The 18,100-nt window shown below is 56.8% G+C and overlaps 1 protein-coding gene across 1 annotated transcript in view; it reads left to right on the top strand.

Annotated features, from left to right (window-relative positions):
- The window catches only part of CORO7 (coronin 7), a 61,652-nt gene extending 45,201 nt beyond the window's left edge, over positions 1 to 16,451 (top strand). The window contains exons 10-28 of the mRNA XM_064362405.1: positions 5,150 to 5,204; positions 5,623 to 5,680; positions 5,764 to 5,909; positions 5,995 to 6,087; positions 6,271 to 6,408; positions 7,808 to 7,934; positions 8,364 to 8,539; positions 9,043 to 9,151; positions 9,271 to 9,357; positions 9,434 to 9,576; positions 9,666 to 9,770; positions 9,849 to 9,934; positions 11,342 to 11,483; positions 11,578 to 11,667; positions 12,472 to 12,588; positions 12,859 to 12,994; positions 13,820 to 13,911; positions 15,623 to 15,709; positions 15,833 to 16,451. Coding sequence (XP_064218475.1) covers positions 5,150 to 5,204; positions 5,623 to 5,680; positions 5,764 to 5,909; positions 5,995 to 6,087; positions 6,271 to 6,408; positions 7,808 to 7,934; positions 8,364 to 8,539; positions 9,043 to 9,151; positions 9,271 to 9,357; positions 9,434 to 9,576; positions 9,666 to 9,770; positions 9,849 to 9,934; positions 11,342 to 11,483; positions 11,578 to 11,667; positions 12,472 to 12,588; positions 12,859 to 12,994; positions 13,820 to 13,911; positions 15,623 to 15,709; positions 15,833 to 15,838 — 1,993 coding nt within the window. The 3' untranslated portion in view covers positions 15,839 to 16,451. The remainder of the gene's footprint in view (positions 1 to 5,149; positions 5,205 to 5,622; positions 5,681 to 5,763; positions 5,910 to 5,994; positions 6,088 to 6,270; positions 6,409 to 7,807; positions 7,935 to 8,363; positions 8,540 to 9,042; positions 9,152 to 9,270; positions 9,358 to 9,433; positions 9,577 to 9,665; positions 9,771 to 9,848; positions 9,935 to 11,341; positions 11,484 to 11,577; positions 11,668 to 12,471; positions 12,589 to 12,858; positions 12,995 to 13,819; positions 13,912 to 15,622; positions 15,710 to 15,832) is intronic.
- Positions 16,452 to 18,100: the final 1,649 nt, after the last annotated feature.

The raw sequence follows: 18,100 nt of genomic DNA, 5'->3' as shown, positions 1-18,100 counted from the left end.
AGGGCTCCAAGAGCCTCCAGCCTGACTTTCCCCAAAGAATGGGACTTTCTGCTGGCCTCGAAGCTTCTCGCCTCTGTGGCCAGTTCTTGCAGATAGAGAGACCCCATCTGCGTGGTGTCTACCCCCTGCTCCAGTCCTGTGCCCTGGGCTTTCACAGGTTCCCATCCACCCAGAGGCTCAAGGGAAGCTTCTAGGAGACCCCTCTCAGTTTATCCAGTATTGCCTCATATGGTTTCAAGGTGCCACCTGCCTTTAGAACCTGGGTACCAGCAGCCCGCATACAGCGGGGCAGCTAGGGAGTGTGGGGGTGGGGGTCCAAGGATTCTAACTCCCCAGCCTGGATGGCAGGGACAGATCCAAGGAACCCAGACTGCTTTGGACTGGGGCAATGGCAGAATGTCTGGGTTGGTGGGAAGGGGCCTGATGGGGAGAGATGTGCTGGAGGGGAAGACAAATGAGGAGGCTTGCAGCTGCTCTTTGCAGCAAGCACACCCTTGGTGCTTCCCCTCTGTGCTAATCAGAGAGCTGATGGGGCTTATCTGGAGGCTGAAGCTGCTTCTACCTCCCAGTTAGTACTGAGGTTGTCTTATAGCTCCTGGTACCTGGCTGAGGGGTGGGGGGCAGATCTGGGCTCTAGACTTTCTATAACTTTATGCCTGGGACAGACCCCTGGACCTGGGTCAGGGTCAGAGCCCTTCCCAATGGCTGGCCCAGATTGCAGCAGGAGAGGTGCTGGCAACACCTCTTACCACTTCTGGCCCTCTGCCTGGCTAGGGCTCACATACCATGTTCCGGACCCAGACCCAGCTTGGCTCTCTCTCTCTTTGTTTTTTTTTTTTCTCTGTTGCTCGGGTTGGAGTGCAGTGGTGCGATCTCAGCTCACCGAAACGTCTGCCTCCCGGGTTCAAGCAATTCTCCTGTCTCAGTCTCCCAAGCAGCTGGGATTACAGGTGCCTGCCACTACACCCAGCTAATTTTTTGTATTTATAGTAGAGATATGGTGTCACCATGTTGGCCAGGCTGGTATCAAACTCCTGACCTCGTGATTTGCCCACCTCGGCCTCCCAAAGTGCTGGGATTACAGGCATGAGCCATGGTGCCCAGCCCCCAACTTGGCTCTCTTTATAAGGCCTGGGGTCAGGCCCATGCCAGTGCTTGGGCAACCTTTAGGGCTGGGTGCCGTGACCCCATTTCTTGGCCCGTGCCACAGGAGGCAAGATGCTCCTGCCTGGCAGAGTTGTCCAGGTGAGAAAGACTTGAGGTGAGAAAGACTGGCCTGACCTGTTGGAGGAGCCAGCCCTGCCCTCCCGGACTTCCTGCCCCTCAGCCGCAGCTCCTGAGTCAGTGGCTGGCTGGCTGGGTCGATGGGACAGGGGTGAGGGAGGCTGAGTGCCAGGCTTCCTCAGGCGGTTGGCTGAGCACATAGGTGAGCCTCTGATGCCATGAGGAGGACCCAGGCCTCTTTCCCACCTCTCATAAGGGCAGCTGAGGGGCCCTGGGAGCCCCGCCCCAGCCACTTGCCCTCAGCTTCTGTCCTGAGACTTGTTTCCACTCCTCCCAACCTGTGTTCCCAGCAGACAGTGTGATCCCTGCTCAATGCCAGTCTGGTCCTATCCTCTTTCTATTTTTATTTTTTGAGACAAGGTCTTGCTCTGTTGCCCAGGCTGCAGCAGGGCGATGCGATCTTTTTTTCTTTATTGTTTTTGGTGTTTTTTTTTTTTTGAGATGGAGTCTTACTCTGTCGCCCAGGCTGGAATGTAGTGGCCCGATCTCAGGTCACTGCAACCTCCACCTCCCGGGTTCAAGCAATTATCCTGCCTCAGCCTCCCAAGTAGCTGGGACTACAGGTGCGCACCAGCACACCTGGCCAATTTTTGTATTTTCAGTAGAGACAGGGTTTCACCATGTTGGCCTGACTGATCTCAAACTCCTCACCTCAAGTGATTTACCCACCTCAGCTCCCAAAGTGCTGAGATTACAGGTATGAGCCAGCATGCCTGGCTTTTTTAATTTTTAATTTTTTTAAGAGCCAGGGTCTCACGATGTTCCCCAGGCCAGTCAGTGTTGACCTACTGGGCTCAATGATCCTCCCACCTTGGCCTCCCAAAGTGCTGGGATCACAGACATGAGCCACTGTGCCTAGCCTAGCCTCTTTTGCTTGAAACACACCACCACCTTTTCATTGCTCATCCACTAGAGACAGAACTCCCCTCCTGACATGCACCAGCCCTCCCATCTAGCCCCCACCTGCCCATCCTGAGCCTCAGCCCTCACCCGCACTGTCCAGGCTGCCAGACACATCATCCATCTTGTTCCTCAGATAGGCCATGAACCCACCTACCACAGGACCTTTGCACAGGCTGTGCTCTCTCTGAAACTCTCTCCCTGTGAGGTATTTGATTTCTGCATGACCTTGGCATCGGAGGGAATGCCCTGTCATTGCGTGTCCTCGGTGAACCTTCCCTTCACATGTTTGTCTATGGGATTGTGTCTGTCTGCCTCTTATGCTAGTCTGTGAGCACCTTGAGGACAGAGGCAGGGTCTGTTGCACTCACCTCTGGGTATACCTGCATGCAGGTCTAGCCGAGGACCAGGCACAGACCACCTCATCAAAGGAATGAATGATTATGAATGAATGAATGAGTGAGTGAAAGCCCTGTTAAAGCTGATGAAGGGGACTTGTTTCCAGCCCCACTGGAGCCCGTGTCCGTGTGGAGGGCACTTCAGGTCACGCACACCTTGGTCCCCGACCCTCCGCCTCTGCCGCCACAGGCAGTGGTCAGGCCAGGTTGCAAAGGGCATTGCTGAGCCCGGCTCACCCTGCTGGGCCCGCAGTAATTAGGGGCCTGTGTTACTCACAGGTGACCAGCCCAAGGCACTCCAGGAAGTCATGGAGACACCCAGGACCCCACCCAGCTTCCCAGCCATTCTGTGGCTCCTGGCAGAGTGGGGAGGAGAGGTGGGCAGGACTGCTTAGTGGCCAGCTGGTGGGAGGGTCAACAGTGGAGGGGGCCTGGGCCTTTTGTCACTGGGTTGAGGAATAGAGGCGGCTGCCACAGCTGGGAGACTTCTGACCCTGGCAACACAGTGGGGATGGGGTTCTATATGAGGGTGTCAGTGTCTAGGTTGGAGAGATCCCTGTCTGCAGATCCCGGAAACAAGAAACCAAGACCAAGTGCAGTGGCTCATGCCTGTAATCCTAGCACTTTGGGAGGCTAAGGTGGGAAGATCACTTCAGGCCAGGAGTTTGAGACCAGCCTCAGCAACATAGTAAGACCCTGTTCCAGGCCGGGCGCGGTGGCTCACGCCTGTAATCCCAGCACTTTGGGAGGCCGAGGCGGGTGGATCAAGAGGTCAAGAGATTGAGACCATCCTGGTCAACATGATGAAACCCCGTCTCTACTAAAAATACAAAAAATTAGCTGGGCATGGTGGCGCATGCCTGTAATCCCAGCAACTCGGGAGGCTGAGGCAGGAGAATTGCCTGAACCCAGGAGGCGGAGGTTGCGGTGAGCCGAGATCGCACCATTGCACTCCAGCCTGGGTAACAAGAGCGAAACTCCGTCTCAAAAAAAAAAGACCCTGTTCCTACAAAAATGAAAAGTAAAAGCCCGGGCATGGTGGCTCACACCTGTAATCCCAGCACTTTGGGAGGCCGAGGTGGGCGGATCACAAGGTCAGGAGTTCAGGGCCGGCCTGGCCAACATGATGAAACCTCGTCTCTACTAAAAATACAGAAAAATTGTTGGTGGCTATTGCCTGTATTCCCAGCTACTTGGGAGGCTGAGGCAGGAGGCTCGCTTAAACTTGGGAGGTGGAGGTTGCAGTGAGCCGAGACCGTGCCATTGCACTCCAGCTTGGGCAACCAAGTGATACTCTGTCTCAAAAATAAGTAAGTTAATTAATTCATTAATAATAAAAAATAAAAGTAAAAATAGCCAGGCATGGTGGTGTGCACCTGTAGTCCCAGCCACGCTGGAGTCTGAGTGGGAGGATCACTTGAGCCCAGGAGGTTGAGGCTGCAGAGAGCAATGATTGTGCCACTGCACTCCAGCCTGGGTGACAGAGGGAGACCCTGTCTCCAAAAAAAAAAAAAAGCAGCAGCAAAGGTCAGGATCAAGAAACACAGGAAGGTATCTGTCAGAGTTCTCCCAGGCCCCTACTCCCTTCAAAAGGCCCTGGAGTGGGAAGGCAGCTCTCACAGGGCGGAGGGGCTGTGCAGGGGTCTCCGAAAGGCCCTTGGAGGGAGGCGTAAAGCCCTGGGCAGTGACAGGCAGTTGGCCAAAGCTGAGCTGGGCATAGGGTGGCAGGGCTCTCAGTCTGCTGACTCTGTTCCCAACTGTCACCCCATCCTGCTACCCCTTTGAGACCAGCGAGGGCCTGGGAGCATCCTGCCAGCAGGCTCAGCGGGGCTACGGCCTGGGGAGGGCAGGGAGGCCCAGCAGCGGAAGGAGCTTCTTCTCCCAGGCACCTGGCTCTGATTTGGGCACAGGAACTTGAAGTCAGCGTGGAGGGGGCTCTGAGCCTCCAAGATATCATCGAGTCCCAGGGAGCATAGGGTAATCGAGTAGAGGGCCCCAAACCTTAGTGCAGATCCGGAGCGGCAGGGCTGGCTGCACTGCTCCTAGACACTGCCTGTCCACAGGCAGCACTGAGTGGGATGGGGGCTCCTTGCATCTGGCATCCCCTCTCCACCTTCCCTGGCAATGCTAGGCTGTCAGAAGTGCGAAGGGGACAGAATGCACGTGGGGTCTTCTTCGACGAAGAGCTGGGGCTGAGATTGGGCCTGAGCTGCCCTGTGCCCAGGCCCAGCTGAATCCTGGAGTGACGCAGGTGTGCAGGTGGAGGCCTGAGAGGAGCAACTGGGGTATGGGTGTTTGCTGGGCATGTGGGAAGCTCAGGAAGAGGAGGGGGTTCCTGATGCAGGTGTGCAGGTAGAGGGCCTAGGGGGGAGCAGCTGGGTGTGGGCATGTGTTGGGCATGTGGGAAGCTCAGAAGAGGAGAGGGTTCCTGGGGACCAGGCTGAATGTGGCTGGATGGCCAAGTGGCTCCCGGTCACTGTGGCGCCTCTCTGGGGCTCCCACCTGGGGTCATGAGGCTGGCTGCCCTCCCACTGCCCTGACCTGCCATCCTGCCCTCTCTCCCTCAGGTGTCTCTTGCCCCTGCTGGACCCTGACTCTGGGCTCCTGGTCCTGGCAGGAAAGGTGAGTGAGAAGCTGGGGCTCCCACCGGCCTCCACACTCTGGAGTCCAGCCGCTGGTCTTCCCTGAGAAAGAGGAACTAAGACAGGGCTTCTGTGTCTCCCCGTGCAGCCAGGGTGACTATAGCTCTCCTAGAATGCTGGCCTTCCTGAGAACAAGACTGAGAATAGAGCGGGCTGAGCACACAGTCAGCACTCCGTAAATTCTGATGTACACCCCCCAGTGCTCACCCCATGCGCAGTGAGGCTGAGCAAGTGACGTAGAGTTGGCCCAGGGCTCAGCTCAGCACCGAGCATGTGAGGTGGCCCCATCGCCAGCCACCGTGGTTCTGTGGCTCAGGTTCTTGGGGGAGCTGGTGCCAGCCCTGGGCTCTCCCTAGGGGTGCAGTCAGCAATCAGGGCTCAGTTCAGACTCATTTCAGGGCGAGAGGCAGCTGTACTGTTACGAGGTGGTCCCACAGCAGCCGGCACTGAGCCCAGGTAAGCCTTGCTTCCTCGCCCCCTCTACCCTACCCTCCACTCCTCCACCTGTCCTGCCTATCCCCCTGTGGTATCCTCAACAGTGACCCAGTGTGTCCTGGAGAGTGTGCTTCGGGGGGCTGCCCTTGTGCCCCGGCAGGTGCTGGCCGTCATGAGCTGCGAGGTACTCCGCGTCCTGCAGCTGAGCGACACAGCCATCGTGCCCATCAGCTACCATGTGCCCCGCAAGGTGAAGGGGACCTGGGTGAGGGGCTGAGGGGACTAGGGAGTCAGGGGGCCTGGGCTTCACTGGCTGCCTGCTTGTCTGTGACCAGGCTGTGGAGTTCCATGAGGACCTGTTCCCGGACACTGCCAGCTGTGTGCCTGCCTCTGAACCCCACAGCTGGTGGGCTGGGGACAACCAGCAGGTAGGACCAGGGCCTATCACCTCTCCTGGGCTCCTCCAGCCCCTGGGAGCCCCCATCTGGCTGTGTACCAACTCAGCCTGGCCTGCTGGGTGCTCCCCCATCCCCACCCATTCGACCCTCCCATGGGGTCCCTCCTGACCGGGCAGCCCGTATCCCCATCGTCCACTGCTGGCCCCCCTGCAGGTGCAGAAGGTCAGCCTCAACCCTGCATGCCGGCCCCACTCCAGCTTCACTTCCCGTCTGGTGCCCCCTATGGAGCCTCTCCCTGACACAGCCCAGCCTGCGGTGACGAAGACACCTGTGGGCGATGCAGACCCAAGCGTAAGTACCAGGGCCGCCCCCATCCTACCTTGGCGACACCACAATGGCTGCCCTGCGTGTTTACCGGTCCAACAGCCTTTTTTTTTTTTGAGACAGAGTCTCGTTCTATCGCTCAGGCTGAAGTGGCAGTTGCGTGATCTCAGCTTACTGCAACCTCCTCTTCCTGGGTTCAAGTGATTCTTCTGCCTCAGCCTCCAGAGTAGTTAGGATTATAGGCATGCACCACCATACCTGGCGAATTTTTGCGGGTTTTCTTTGAGAGGAGTTTTGCCCTTATTGCCTAGGCTAGAATGCAATGGTGCAATCTTGACTCTGCAACCTTTGCCTCCCAGGTTCATCATTCTCCCACTTCAACCTCCTGAGCAGCTGAGATTACAGGCACCCACCACTATGCCCAGCTAATTTTTGTATTTGTAGACAAGACGGAGTTTCACCATGTTGGTCAGACTGGTCTTGAACTCCTGACCTCAGGTGATCCACCCACCTCAGCCACCTCCCAAAGTGCTGGGATTACAGGCATGAGCCACCTCGCCCGGTCTTTTTTTTGTTTGTTTTGAGACGGAGTCTCTCCCTGTCACCCAGGCTGCAATGGTGCAATATCGGCTCACTGCAGCCTCCGCCTCCCGGGTTCAAGCAATTCTCTTGCCTCAGCCTCTTGAGCAGCTGGGATTACAGGTGCACACCACCACACCCGGCTAATTTTTTTTTTTTTTTTTTAAAGACAGGGTTTCACCATGTTGGTCAGGCTGGTCTTGAACTCCCGACCTCAGGTGATCCAACCGCCTTGGCCTCCAAAGTGCTTGGATTACAGGTGTGAGCCACCACGCCCGGCCAATTTTTTGTGTCTTTATCAGAGAAGTAGTTTCACCATGTTGGCCAGGTTTCTAACTCCTGACCTCAAGTGATCTGCCCTCCTCAGCCTCCCAAACTTCTGGGATTACAGTCTTGAGCAACAGTCCCCGGCCTCAACCTTCTTTGATTGCGAAGTGTAACAGAGACCGAGAAACACGTGGAGCGTAAAAGAAGGAACTTCACAGTGCTTTCTAAATTGGGCAAACACTTAAAAAGCAAGAATTCTCATATAGATCTAGATTTCTGGCTCCTCTGAAAATATTGGCAGATCTAACCCACTGGGCACACCCTCCCTCAGAGCCGGGAGCCAGCAGTTGCCACTTGCTGTCCCCACAGTCTGAAGCTCAGCTGCTTCCCCGTGTGTTACCTCAGCACTGGCAGCGTCTGCATTTATGCCCGTGCCCCCCAGAGCTCCTGTTCCATGCCCACAGGGGGGCTCCTTCAGTCCACAGGGGGCCCAGAGTGGTGACTCTGGAGTCGGCTGGTGCTCCCTCTCTTTGGCCAGCACACCTAGGAGCGGGCTGGCTGACCCCATGCCCCTCCCCAGGAGGACTTCTCCTCCCCTCCCAGTTCGCTGACCTCGCCTTCCACGCCCTCCAGCCTGGGGCCCTCGCTCTCCAGCACCAGTGGCATCGGGACCAGCCCCAGTCTGAGGTCGCTGCAAAGCCTGCTGGGTAAGGGAAAAGGACGAGGAGCTCACCCCTACCTCGGGAGCCCTGTCTGCCCCACTCCTCTGTACCCAACCCCTGAGCAGAGGCCTCATGCAGGGCACCCCCCATCACACAGACTCACAGCTCCTGGCAGTGTCATTTGTCCTGGGGGCTGGGGTGTGGCTGCTGAGTCTCACCTGTAAAACAGGAAGGCGTCTGGGACCACTGGCAGCTGAAATCCTGGGGCTCCACTGAGATTCCTCAGAGCCATCAGGGAACAGGGTCTTGTTCCAGGCATTGTTGCTCAGCGAGTTGCATCCACTGAATTAGCAGAAGCCTGGGCCTAGGTTCATGCTGTGCACCTGCCCAGGGTGAGGGGAGCGGGTTCTCGGAGTGCAGGGCAGGCAGGGACAGCATCCTCACACACGGTTCCATGTCCCTGCTACCCGCCAGGCCCCAGTTCCAAGTTCCGCCATGCTCAGGGCACTGTCCTGCACCGAGACAGCCACATCACCAACCTCAAGGGGCTTAACCTCACCACACCTGGCGAGTGTGACGGCTTCTGTGCCAACAAACTGCGTGTGGCCGTGCCCCTGCTCAGCAGCGGGGGACAGGTGGCCGTGCTCGAGGTGAGGGTCCCACCCCCAGGGCTGCCCCTCAGTTCCCTGCCAGTGACAAGAATGCAGAGGTCTTAGCCACACACACGGTACAGGAAGCACAAACCGCGTGTCAGTCTCCTGCCAACCTGTCCCATCATCCTCCCAGCCACCCGCCACGGGGCCTGCCACTTTTATCCCCATTTTACAGATAAGGGAGAAGAGGTCCACAGAGGTTTAGTGACCTGTCCGGGTCACACAGCTGTGTAAGTGGTGGAGCTGGGATCCAAAGCCAGGCCACCTGAGCCCCAAGCCTGAGCTTTTCCTGCCAGTTCACGCTACTGCCCCCTCACTCTCTGGGGCTTGTGGTTGGCACCTGGGCACAAGGTGGTCAGGGCAGAGAGCTTGGGCCATCCAGTGGTGGGAGCCTCTGCTGCAGCAGGTGGGGGCCCAGGCACGCTGCTTGCCTGCAGCCCCTGGAGACTGGCTCTTCTGCCTGGCACTGATGGGCCTCGGGGTGGGGGCACCTCCCACAGCTACGGAAGCCTGGCCGCCTGCCTGACACTGCACTGCCCACACTGCAGAATGGGGCAGCTGTGACTGATCTGGCTTGGGACCCCTTTGACCCCCATCGCCTCGCTGTGGGTAAGGAGGCTGGGTGCCCAGGCTTGACGGAGGGTCCTGGGTCCTTGGTCCTGGATGGGCACTGGGGATCCCAGGGGTCTTGGGCCCAGCAACGATGAGCCCCCCTCTGTCCTCTGCAGGTGGTGAGGACGCCAGGATCCGACTGTGGCGGGTGCCCCCAGAGGGCCTGAAAGAGGTGCTGACCACACCCGAGGCTGTGCTCACAGGTCAGGCAGGCTCGGGAATGGGGCTAGGGTGGCCAGTGTCTCCACAGGGCTCCCTGTCACCCCTGCCTTCCTCCAGGTCACATGGAAAAGATCTGCTCCCTGCGCTTCCACCCACTGGCGGCAGATGTGCTGGCCTCGTCCTCCTATGACCTCAGTGTTCGCATCTGGGACCTTCAGGCTGGAGTTGAGCGGTTGAAGCTGCAGGGCCACCGAGACCAGGTAGGAGTGCTGCAGAGGCGGGGCCAGCAGTGAGGAGGGGCGGGGCCAACAGTGAGGTGAGACTGACTCATGTCCCTTCCTGCCCCCAGATCTTCAGCCTGGCCTGGAGTCCTGATGGGCAGCAGTTGGCCACTGTCTGCAGGGATGGGCGTGTGCGGGTTTACAGGCCCCTGAGTAGCCCTGAGCCCCTGCAGGTGAGCACACGGGCTGGGGAGTGGCCTCAGATCTGGTTCAGGGGTCCTGGCTGGGTGTCACAAGATGTATCTCAACAGGAAGGCCCAGGGCCCGAGGGAGGACGCGGAGCCCGCATTGTCTGGGTGTGTGATGGTCGTTGTCTGCTGGTGTCTGGCTTTGACAGGTGAGGAGTCAGGGACCCCCATCCCCAGTCTTCAGCAGCCACCTGTGTCCCCCTTCTCCACAGTCACATACACTTGTCAGGCTTTCAGAAACCGTTCCTGCCCCTCACTGGATGGTTGGGTGGGTGGGTAGATGATTGTATGCATAGGTAGATGGGTGGATGGATAGGTGGGCAAATGGTTGGATGGGTAGATGAATAAATGTGGGGATAGATGGGTGGATGGATGAGTGGTAAGATAGGTGGATGGATGGATGGATGGATGAATGAGGGGGTAGGGGAGACAGATGGAGGGGTGTTTTCAGGGTAAGGGTGAGATGGATGCAGGGGTGGGTGAGGGGGTAGGGGAGATGTATGTAGGGGCGGGTGGGGAGGTGGGGGGAGATGGATGCAGGGGTGTGTGGGGGGGTGGGGGAGATGGAGGCAGGGATGGATGAGGGGGCGGGGGGAGATGGAGGCAGGGGTGGGGGAGGGGGCCTGGGGAGATGGATGCAGGGGTGCGTGGGGGGTGGGGGGAGATGTATCCAGGGGTGGGTGAGGGGTCCTGGGGAGATAGATGCAGGGGTGGGTGAGGGGGCCTGGGGAGATGGATGGAGGGGTGGGTGAAGGGGTCTGAGGGAGATGGATGGAGGGGTGGGTGAGGGGGTGAGGGGAGATGGATGCAGGAGTGGGTGAGGGGGTGGGGGGAGATGGATGGAGGAGGGAGTGAGGGGAGATGGATGCAGGGGTGGGTGAGGGGAGATGGATGCAGGGGTGGACGAGGGGGCCTGGGGAGATGGATGGAGGGGTGGGTGAAGGGGTCTGAGGGAGATGGATGTAGGGGTGGGTGAGGGGGTGGGAGAGATGGATGTAGGGGGGGTGAGGGGAGATGGATGCAGGGGTGGGTGAGAGGGTGGGGGAAGATAGATGCAGGGGTGGGTGAGGGGGTGGGGGAAGATAGATGCAGGGGTGGGTGAGGGGATTGGGGAGATGGATGGAGGGATGGGTGAGGGGGTCTGAGGGAGATGGATGGAGGGGTGGGTGAGGGGCTTGGGGGAGATAGATGCAAGGGTGGATGAGGGGGCCTGGGGGAAATGGATGCAGGAGTGGGTGAGGGGGTGGTGTGAGGGGGTCTCGGGGAGAGGGATGGAGGGATGGGTAAGGGGGTGGGGGACATAGATGCAGGGATGCATGAGGGGGTCTGAGGGAGATGGATGGGTGGGTGAGTAGTGGGAGAGAGAGTCACTAGGGGACCCAGAGGCAGAGGGGCAGGTTAGGGTGTGACTACGCCTGTCTGGGCCAGGGCTTCTGAGGGTCGCACTAGGCCTCGCCTGCAACCCAGAATGGAGCAGGGGCCGTGTGGGAGTCTTTGCCCTGCCCCAGGCCCTTCCAGCTCTGAACACCTGCTTCTGCCCCCAAACCCCCTTGCAGCCGAAGTGAGCGCCAGATGCTCCTATATGAAGCTGAAAGCCTGGCTGGTGGCCCCTTGGCAGTGCTGGGCCTGGATGTGGCTCCCTCAACCCTGCTGCCTAGCTATGACTCAGACACGGGCCTGGTGCTCCTGACCGGCAAGGTGGGCTGGGCTGGAGGGTGGGGCGGCAGGTGAGAAGCAGTGGGAAGAAGGCTGGTGTTGCTGGAGGGTCCCTGGCCTGCCTTCCTCCCTACAGGGCGACACCCGTGTGTTTCTGTATGAGCTGCTCCCCGAGTCCCCTTTCTTCCTGGAGTGCAACAGCTTCACATCGGCTGATCCCCACAAGGTGAGGCCACCCTGGCGCCTGGTCCCCAATGGGACCACAAGGCTGCCCCGCCCCCTGGTGGCCATATGGGTAAGTGCAGGAGCCTGTGGGTCAAGGTCAGAGTCCTGGGCTGGGGCTGGGGCTGGGGCTGTGCCCAGTGACTGGCAGGAGCTGCTGCTGGAACTATTTAGGAATTTTGAGAGTCGTTGTCATATTCAACCATTGTTAAAAATTACAGTGTAGGCTGGATACAGTACCCTGGAATCCCAACACTTTGGGAGGCTGAGGTAGGAGGATTGCTTGAGTTCAGAAGTTCAAGACCAGTCTGGGCAACAAAGCAAGAACCCATCTCTACAAAACAAACAAAAAATTACACTAGATAAGGTTAAACTGTATGAACTCACAATATGAACCTAAAAATAAGAATATTAACAACCAAAGTAATAACCAGTTTATCACTTCCTAATTAATGTATCCAATTTTACTGTTATTTTTGCTGTTGAGGTCACACGTTGGAGTGCATGGAGGAAATGCGGGATGATGTGCTATTTGCATCTCATCCCAGTACCACATTCAGGAAGTGGAGTTGGCATCTAGCAGTCAGCCACGGTGGGAGTTTTGTACACTGTGGAAATAGGGAAATGCTACAAATCAGGGCTTTCCCTCCAGAGAGCAGGTGGTTCAACATGATCAGCACGTTACTGACCAGGGACAGGCCACAGTCATGATGGTCCTCAGTGAGGGATGCTGGCACCCTGGGGAGACTGCATGCCAAGCCATGAGCTCTAAGTCCCAGTGGCAGCTCCAATTCCCTCCCTCCCCCAGGGCTTCGCCCTCCTGCCAAAGACAGAGTGTGATGTGCGGGAGGTGGAGTTCATGCGGTGCCTGCGGCTGCGTCAGTCCTCCCTGGAGCCTGTGGCCTTCCGGCTGCCCCGAGTCCGGGTGAGGGTGGGGCCCTGGGACTCTGATGCCCATCCCCTTCTCAGTGCCTGGAGGGGATTTTGGGTCCCGTCTGGCCCTGCTTCCAAATGGTCCCACTCATTATTCTTTGGGGACATTATTCTTTGTCCACTTCTACTGAGATGCTGAAACTCATGGAAGCCCCAGGCTGGTGAGAGGGTCCCAGATCTTGCCTCCTCCCTCCCCAACAGATGCCCGTGTGCCCTGGGCCCCTGGTCAGTGTTTCAGGACAGCCCGTTTCTCCCTCTGCAGAAAGAGTTCTTCCAGGATGACGTGTTCCCAGACACGGCTGTGAGCTGGGAGCCCGTGCTCAGTGCTGAGGCCTGGCTGCAAGGTGCTACTGGGCAGCCCCGGCTTCTCAGCCTGCAGCCTCCTGACATGAGCCCAGGTGCGCTGAGGGACTGCGTGTGGGGAGGAAGTGAGATGGGGGCTGGAGAAAGGGACAGAAGGCCCAGGCTGAAGTTCCATTCCTGTTGGCGCACAGAATCCTCTGGCCCTTTCAAGGGTGGGGTAGCTGCGTCAACCACTCTCTGAGGCTCTGGAGGGCAGGGCCCATGGTTTGTGTTTTCATTGCAAGTCCCTACCTCTAACACATACACACGCACACACCCTGGCGTCCAGGGCAGGCCTTACGCACTGAGGCTCCATTGACTCTTAACACCACCTGTTGAGTCTGTGCCATAGAAACCCCCTAGGTCGGCATGGCATGGTAGTTCACGCCTGTAATCTCAGCACTTTGGGAGGCCAAGGCTGGCGAATCACCTGAGGTCAGGAGTTTGAGACCAGCCTGGCCAACATGGTGAATCCCCGTCTCTACTAAAAATACAAAAATTAGCTGAGTGTGGTGGTGGGCACCTGTAATCCCAGCTACTCCGGAGGCTGAGGCAGGAGAATCACTTGAACCCGGGAGGCGGAGATTGCAGTGAGCCAAGGTCGCACCACTGCACTCCAGCCTAGGCAAGGAGAGCAAAACTCCGTCTCAAAAAGAAAAGAAAAGAAATTGGCTGAGCACGGTGGCTCACCCCTGTAATCCTAGCACTTTGGGAGGCCGGGGTGGGTGGATCACCTGAGGTCAGGAGTTCAAGACCAGCCTGGCCATCATGGTGAAACCCCATCTTTTAAATAAGAAAAAAAAAAAGAAATCTCCTAGGGCTTGGCACCAGGGAGCCCCTACCAAGCGAACTCTCTGATGTTTGTTCTTGCCCTGCCCCAGTGAGCCAAGCTCCCCGAGAGACCCCTGCCCGTCGGACCCCCTCCTCAGCTCAGTACCTGGAAGAGAAGTCAGACCAGCAAAAGAAGGAGGAGGTAGGCATGGGAGAGAGCAGCCGTGTGGAGGTGACAGAGTCCTGGCTGCACGTGGCCATGACCCCTTAGTTCTCCAGCCCCAACCCAGACTGGGACAGCAGCCACATGTCACATCCTATTCACACCAGATCTGGGTGGGGAGACCTTCCAGAGCCCTGCGACTGACCACAGGGCACGAGAAGTGGGGGAGGGCAGTGAGAGCCCCACCCTGGCCAGGCCAAACCCATCCCAAGCTGGAGGTTCTGGGCCCAAGTGCTTTTGGGACCCTGGAGTACATTTTGAGCATTGGAGGTCATGTGCAGAGACAGTAGCTCGTGTATATGATGACGTATGCCACAGCCTCTGAGTCTCTCACTCCCATCTCTTCTTTGTGTCCTTTTCAGTGGAAACCCATCAGCTTTGTCAGGGCTTTAATTAAAATGGCTGTTTTGAGGCTGGGCAAGGTGCCTCACATTTGTAATCCTAGCACTTTGGGAGGCCAAGGCGGGTGGATTACCTGAGCTCAGGAGTTTGAGACCATCCTGGGCAACACGGTGAAACCCCATCTTTACTAAAATACAAAATTTCAGCCAGGTGTGGTGGTGTGCACCTGTGATCCCAGCTATTTGGGAGGCTGAGGCAGGAGAATCACTTGAACCCAGGAGGTGGAGGTTGCCATGAGCCAAAATCGAGCCATTGCACTCCAGCCTTGGTGACAGAGCGAGACTCTACCTCAAATAAATAAATAAGTAAAAAATAAAATAAAATAAAATGGCTATTTTGGCCAGGTGTGGTGGTTCACACTTGTAATCCCAGCACTTTGGAAGGCCAAAGCAGGAGGATCTCTTAAGGCCAGGAGTTTAAGACCATCTCCACAAAAAAATTTTAAAAATTAACCAGTGGCTGGCTCACGCCTGTAATCCCAGCACTTTGGGAGGCCGAGGCGGGTGGATCACGAGGTCAAGAGATTGAGACCATCCTGGTCAACATGGTGAAACCCTGTCTCTACTAAAAATACAAAAAATTAGCTGGGCATGGTGGCGCATGCCTGTAATCCCAGCTACTCAGGAGGCTGAGGCAAGAGAAAACCCAGGAGGCGGAGGTTGCGGTGAGCTGAGATTGCGCCATTGCACTCCAGCCTGGGTAACAAGAGCAAAACTCCGTCTCAAAAAAAAAAAAAAAAAAATTAACTGGTGGCTCATGCCTGTAATCCCAGCACTTCAGGAGGCTGAGGCAGGTGGATCACCTGAGGTCAGGAGTTTGAGACCAGCCTGACCAACATCGAGAAACCCCATCTCTACTAAAAATACAAAATTAGCTAGGCAGGGTGGTGCATGCCTGTAATCCCAGCTACTTGGGAGACTGAGGCAGAAGAATCGCTTGAACCTGGGAGGCAGAGGTTGCAGTGAGCCAAGATTATGCCATTGTACTCCAGCCTGGACAACAAGAGTGAAATTCTGTCTCAAAAAAAAAAAAAAAAAACCATATGTGGTGTTACACACTTGTCGTCCCAGACAATTGGGAGGCTGAGGCAGGGGGATCATTTGCACCCAGAGAGTCAAGGCTACAGTGAGCCATGATTGCACCACTGTGCTCCAGCCTGAGTGATAGAACAAGACCCTGTCTCTCTAAAAACAAAAAACAAGCTCTTTTCACAGCATTGTCAGGGTTGTTCTTGGAGTGGGAGTAGGGAGTCCTGTGCCTTTCCTGACCCTTCTGCCCTCTCTCCCAGCTGCTGAATGCCATGGTGGCAAAGCTGGGGAACAGGGATGACCCGCTCCCCCAGGACTCCTTTGAAGGTGTGGACGAGGATGAGTGGGTGAGTGGCAAGTGGCCCCACTTCCCAGCAGGCAGCACCATCCCTTGGCACATGCCGCAACATGCACCTCCCACCTTCCCAGGCCCTACTGACTCCCTCCCACCCCTTGGTGTTTCACCCCAGGACTAGCCTGCGCCCGCCGTCACCTCCACCTCACCTGTGCTGCGGCCTCCTAGTGCACACCTCACAGCTCATCCTCAGGCTGGAAGATGCCTCTCTGGTGCCGGCACTTCTCACCCCTGCAGCCCTGGCTTCCCGTGGGCACTTCCACAGCTTCTGGGCCTCTGGCAGCTCCCAGGGACTGTTCTCACCTCTGCTGTCTCTGGGGTCAGCTGCTGCTCATCAGCTGCCCACTAGCATGTAGCCAGGGGTGCAGAGCGGCGGGGGGTCAGTAGCATGTCCCTGGGTAGGCCCTGGGTACCCTGTCTCCCCTGGTCTCTCTGCTGTCCTGGGCCGGTCCCATCCTGGGCTGGCCTCATCCAGCACCTTTGCTTACCCCACGCTGCCCCATCTTGCCTGCTGCCCTAGTTCTGGTCGAGGGACTTGGGGGCTGGCTCCCCACCAGGCCTTCTGGAGCAGCACCAGTCTCAGGGCCCTGGGACCAGCTGCCCTGCTTCCCAGGTTTGTAGCCAGGAGAAGGAGTCATCGCAGAGCTGATGGTACAATAAGGGGGTGTGAGCCCCACAAAGACCGGCCCTCACCTGCTCTGGATGTTCTCAGCAATTAAACTTTTTAAGCTGGCCACCTCTTATGCTGCTGTGGTCTCTGGGCTGGTTGGCAAGCGAAGGGGACAGGAATGTGGGTGACGGGTTTGGACCTTGGCTTCCTTGTATCTTAGCCTTACTATGCTCCCAAGACCCGATCAGCTGCACACTGCTGGAAGTCATTCATTCAGCACGCAGGTACCTGCAGTGCTCTGGATGGCGGGATGCTATAAAGGACAGGAGAGACAAGGTCTTGCAAGGAGCTTCAGCTTCCTACAGCCTTCTTATGCAGGGGGATTAGACTGTCTACAGGCAAGCAGATAGAGTGCAAAGACAGCAGTAAGGAAGAGAAACTGGCTGGGTGTGGTTACTCACGCCTGTAATCCAAGCACTTTGGAAGGCCGAAGTGCGAGGATCATTTGAGGTTAGGAGTTCTGAGACTAGCCTGGCCAACATGGTAAAACCTCGTCTCTTAAAAATACCAAAATTAGGCCAGGCGCAGTGGCTCACACCTGTAATCCCAGCACTTTGGGAGGCCAAGGCAGGCGGATCACCTGATGTCAAGAGTTCGAGACCAGCCTGGCCAACGTGGTGAAACCTCATCTCTACTAAAAAAAAAAAAAAAAATTAGCTGGATGTGGTGGCACACGCCTGTAGACCCAGCTACTCTGGAGGCTTAGGCAGGAGAATCGCTTGAACCAGGGAGGAAGAGGTTGCAGTGAGTCGAGATTGCGCCACTGCACTCCAGCCTGGGTGCCAGTGAGACTCCGTCTCAAAAAAAAAAAAAAAAATTAGCCAGGTGTGGTGATGGGTGCCTATAATCCCAGCTACTCGGGAAGCTGAGGCAGGAGAACCACTTGAAACCAGAAGGCAGAGGTTGCAGTGAGCCGAGATCATGCCATTGCATTCTAGCCTGGGCGACAGAACAAGACTGTCTCAAAAAAAAAAAAAAAAAGAAACTGGGGAACAGGCAGCGACAGATTCAGGGTTTGAGAAGGTGATTTTGAGCTAAGAGACAAGACCTGAGGGCTGATGAGGAGCCAGGCAGGGAGAGAACTGCTTCCAGGCAAGCAAGGAGGGACAATGTGGGCACAGAGGGAGGAATGTGGAGGATGGGAGGAAGGGGAAGAAGAGCAGTGGTGCCGAGCAGGGGGCCAGGCAGCCCAACTTTCATCCCACCATTTACCCCAGATGCTGTTCCAGGCACTTGACATCTAAGAGCAGATAGAGAAAAGTCTTGCCCAACAGGAACTCCCATGCTAGTGGAAGGGAACAGATTCTCAACAATAAACAAAAATAAAGGGAGGCCACGGTGTGAGGATTGCTTGAACCTAGGAGTGTGAGATCAGACTGGGCAACATAGGGGGACCCTTATCTCTACAGAGAATACAAACATTAACCAGGCATGTGGTCCCAGCTACTCAGCAAGCTGAGGTGAGTATCGCTCAAATGCTGGAAGATCAAGACTGAAGTGATGCATGATCATACTACTGCATTGCAGCCTGGGCAATAGAGTGAGACCGTGTCTCAAAAAAAAAAAAAAAAAATAGGCCAGGTATGGGCTGGGCATGATGGCTCATGCCTATAATCCCAGCACTTTGGGAGGCTGAGGTGGTAGGATCACTTGAACCCAGGAAGTGGAAATTTTAGTGAGCTGAGATTATATCACTGCACTCCAGCCTGGGTG

This window comes from Aotus nancymaae, unplaced genomic scaffold (genome assembly GCF_030222135.1).
Source record: "Aotus nancymaae isolate 86718 unplaced genomic scaffold, 86718_ANA_hifiasm-v0.15.2.pri h1tg000049l, whole genome shotgun sequence".
Taxonomy (NCBI): domain Eukaryota; kingdom Metazoa; phylum Chordata; class Mammalia; order Primates; family Aotidae; genus Aotus; species Aotus nancymaae.
This window is presented reverse-complemented; position numbering and strand designations above follow the sequence as displayed.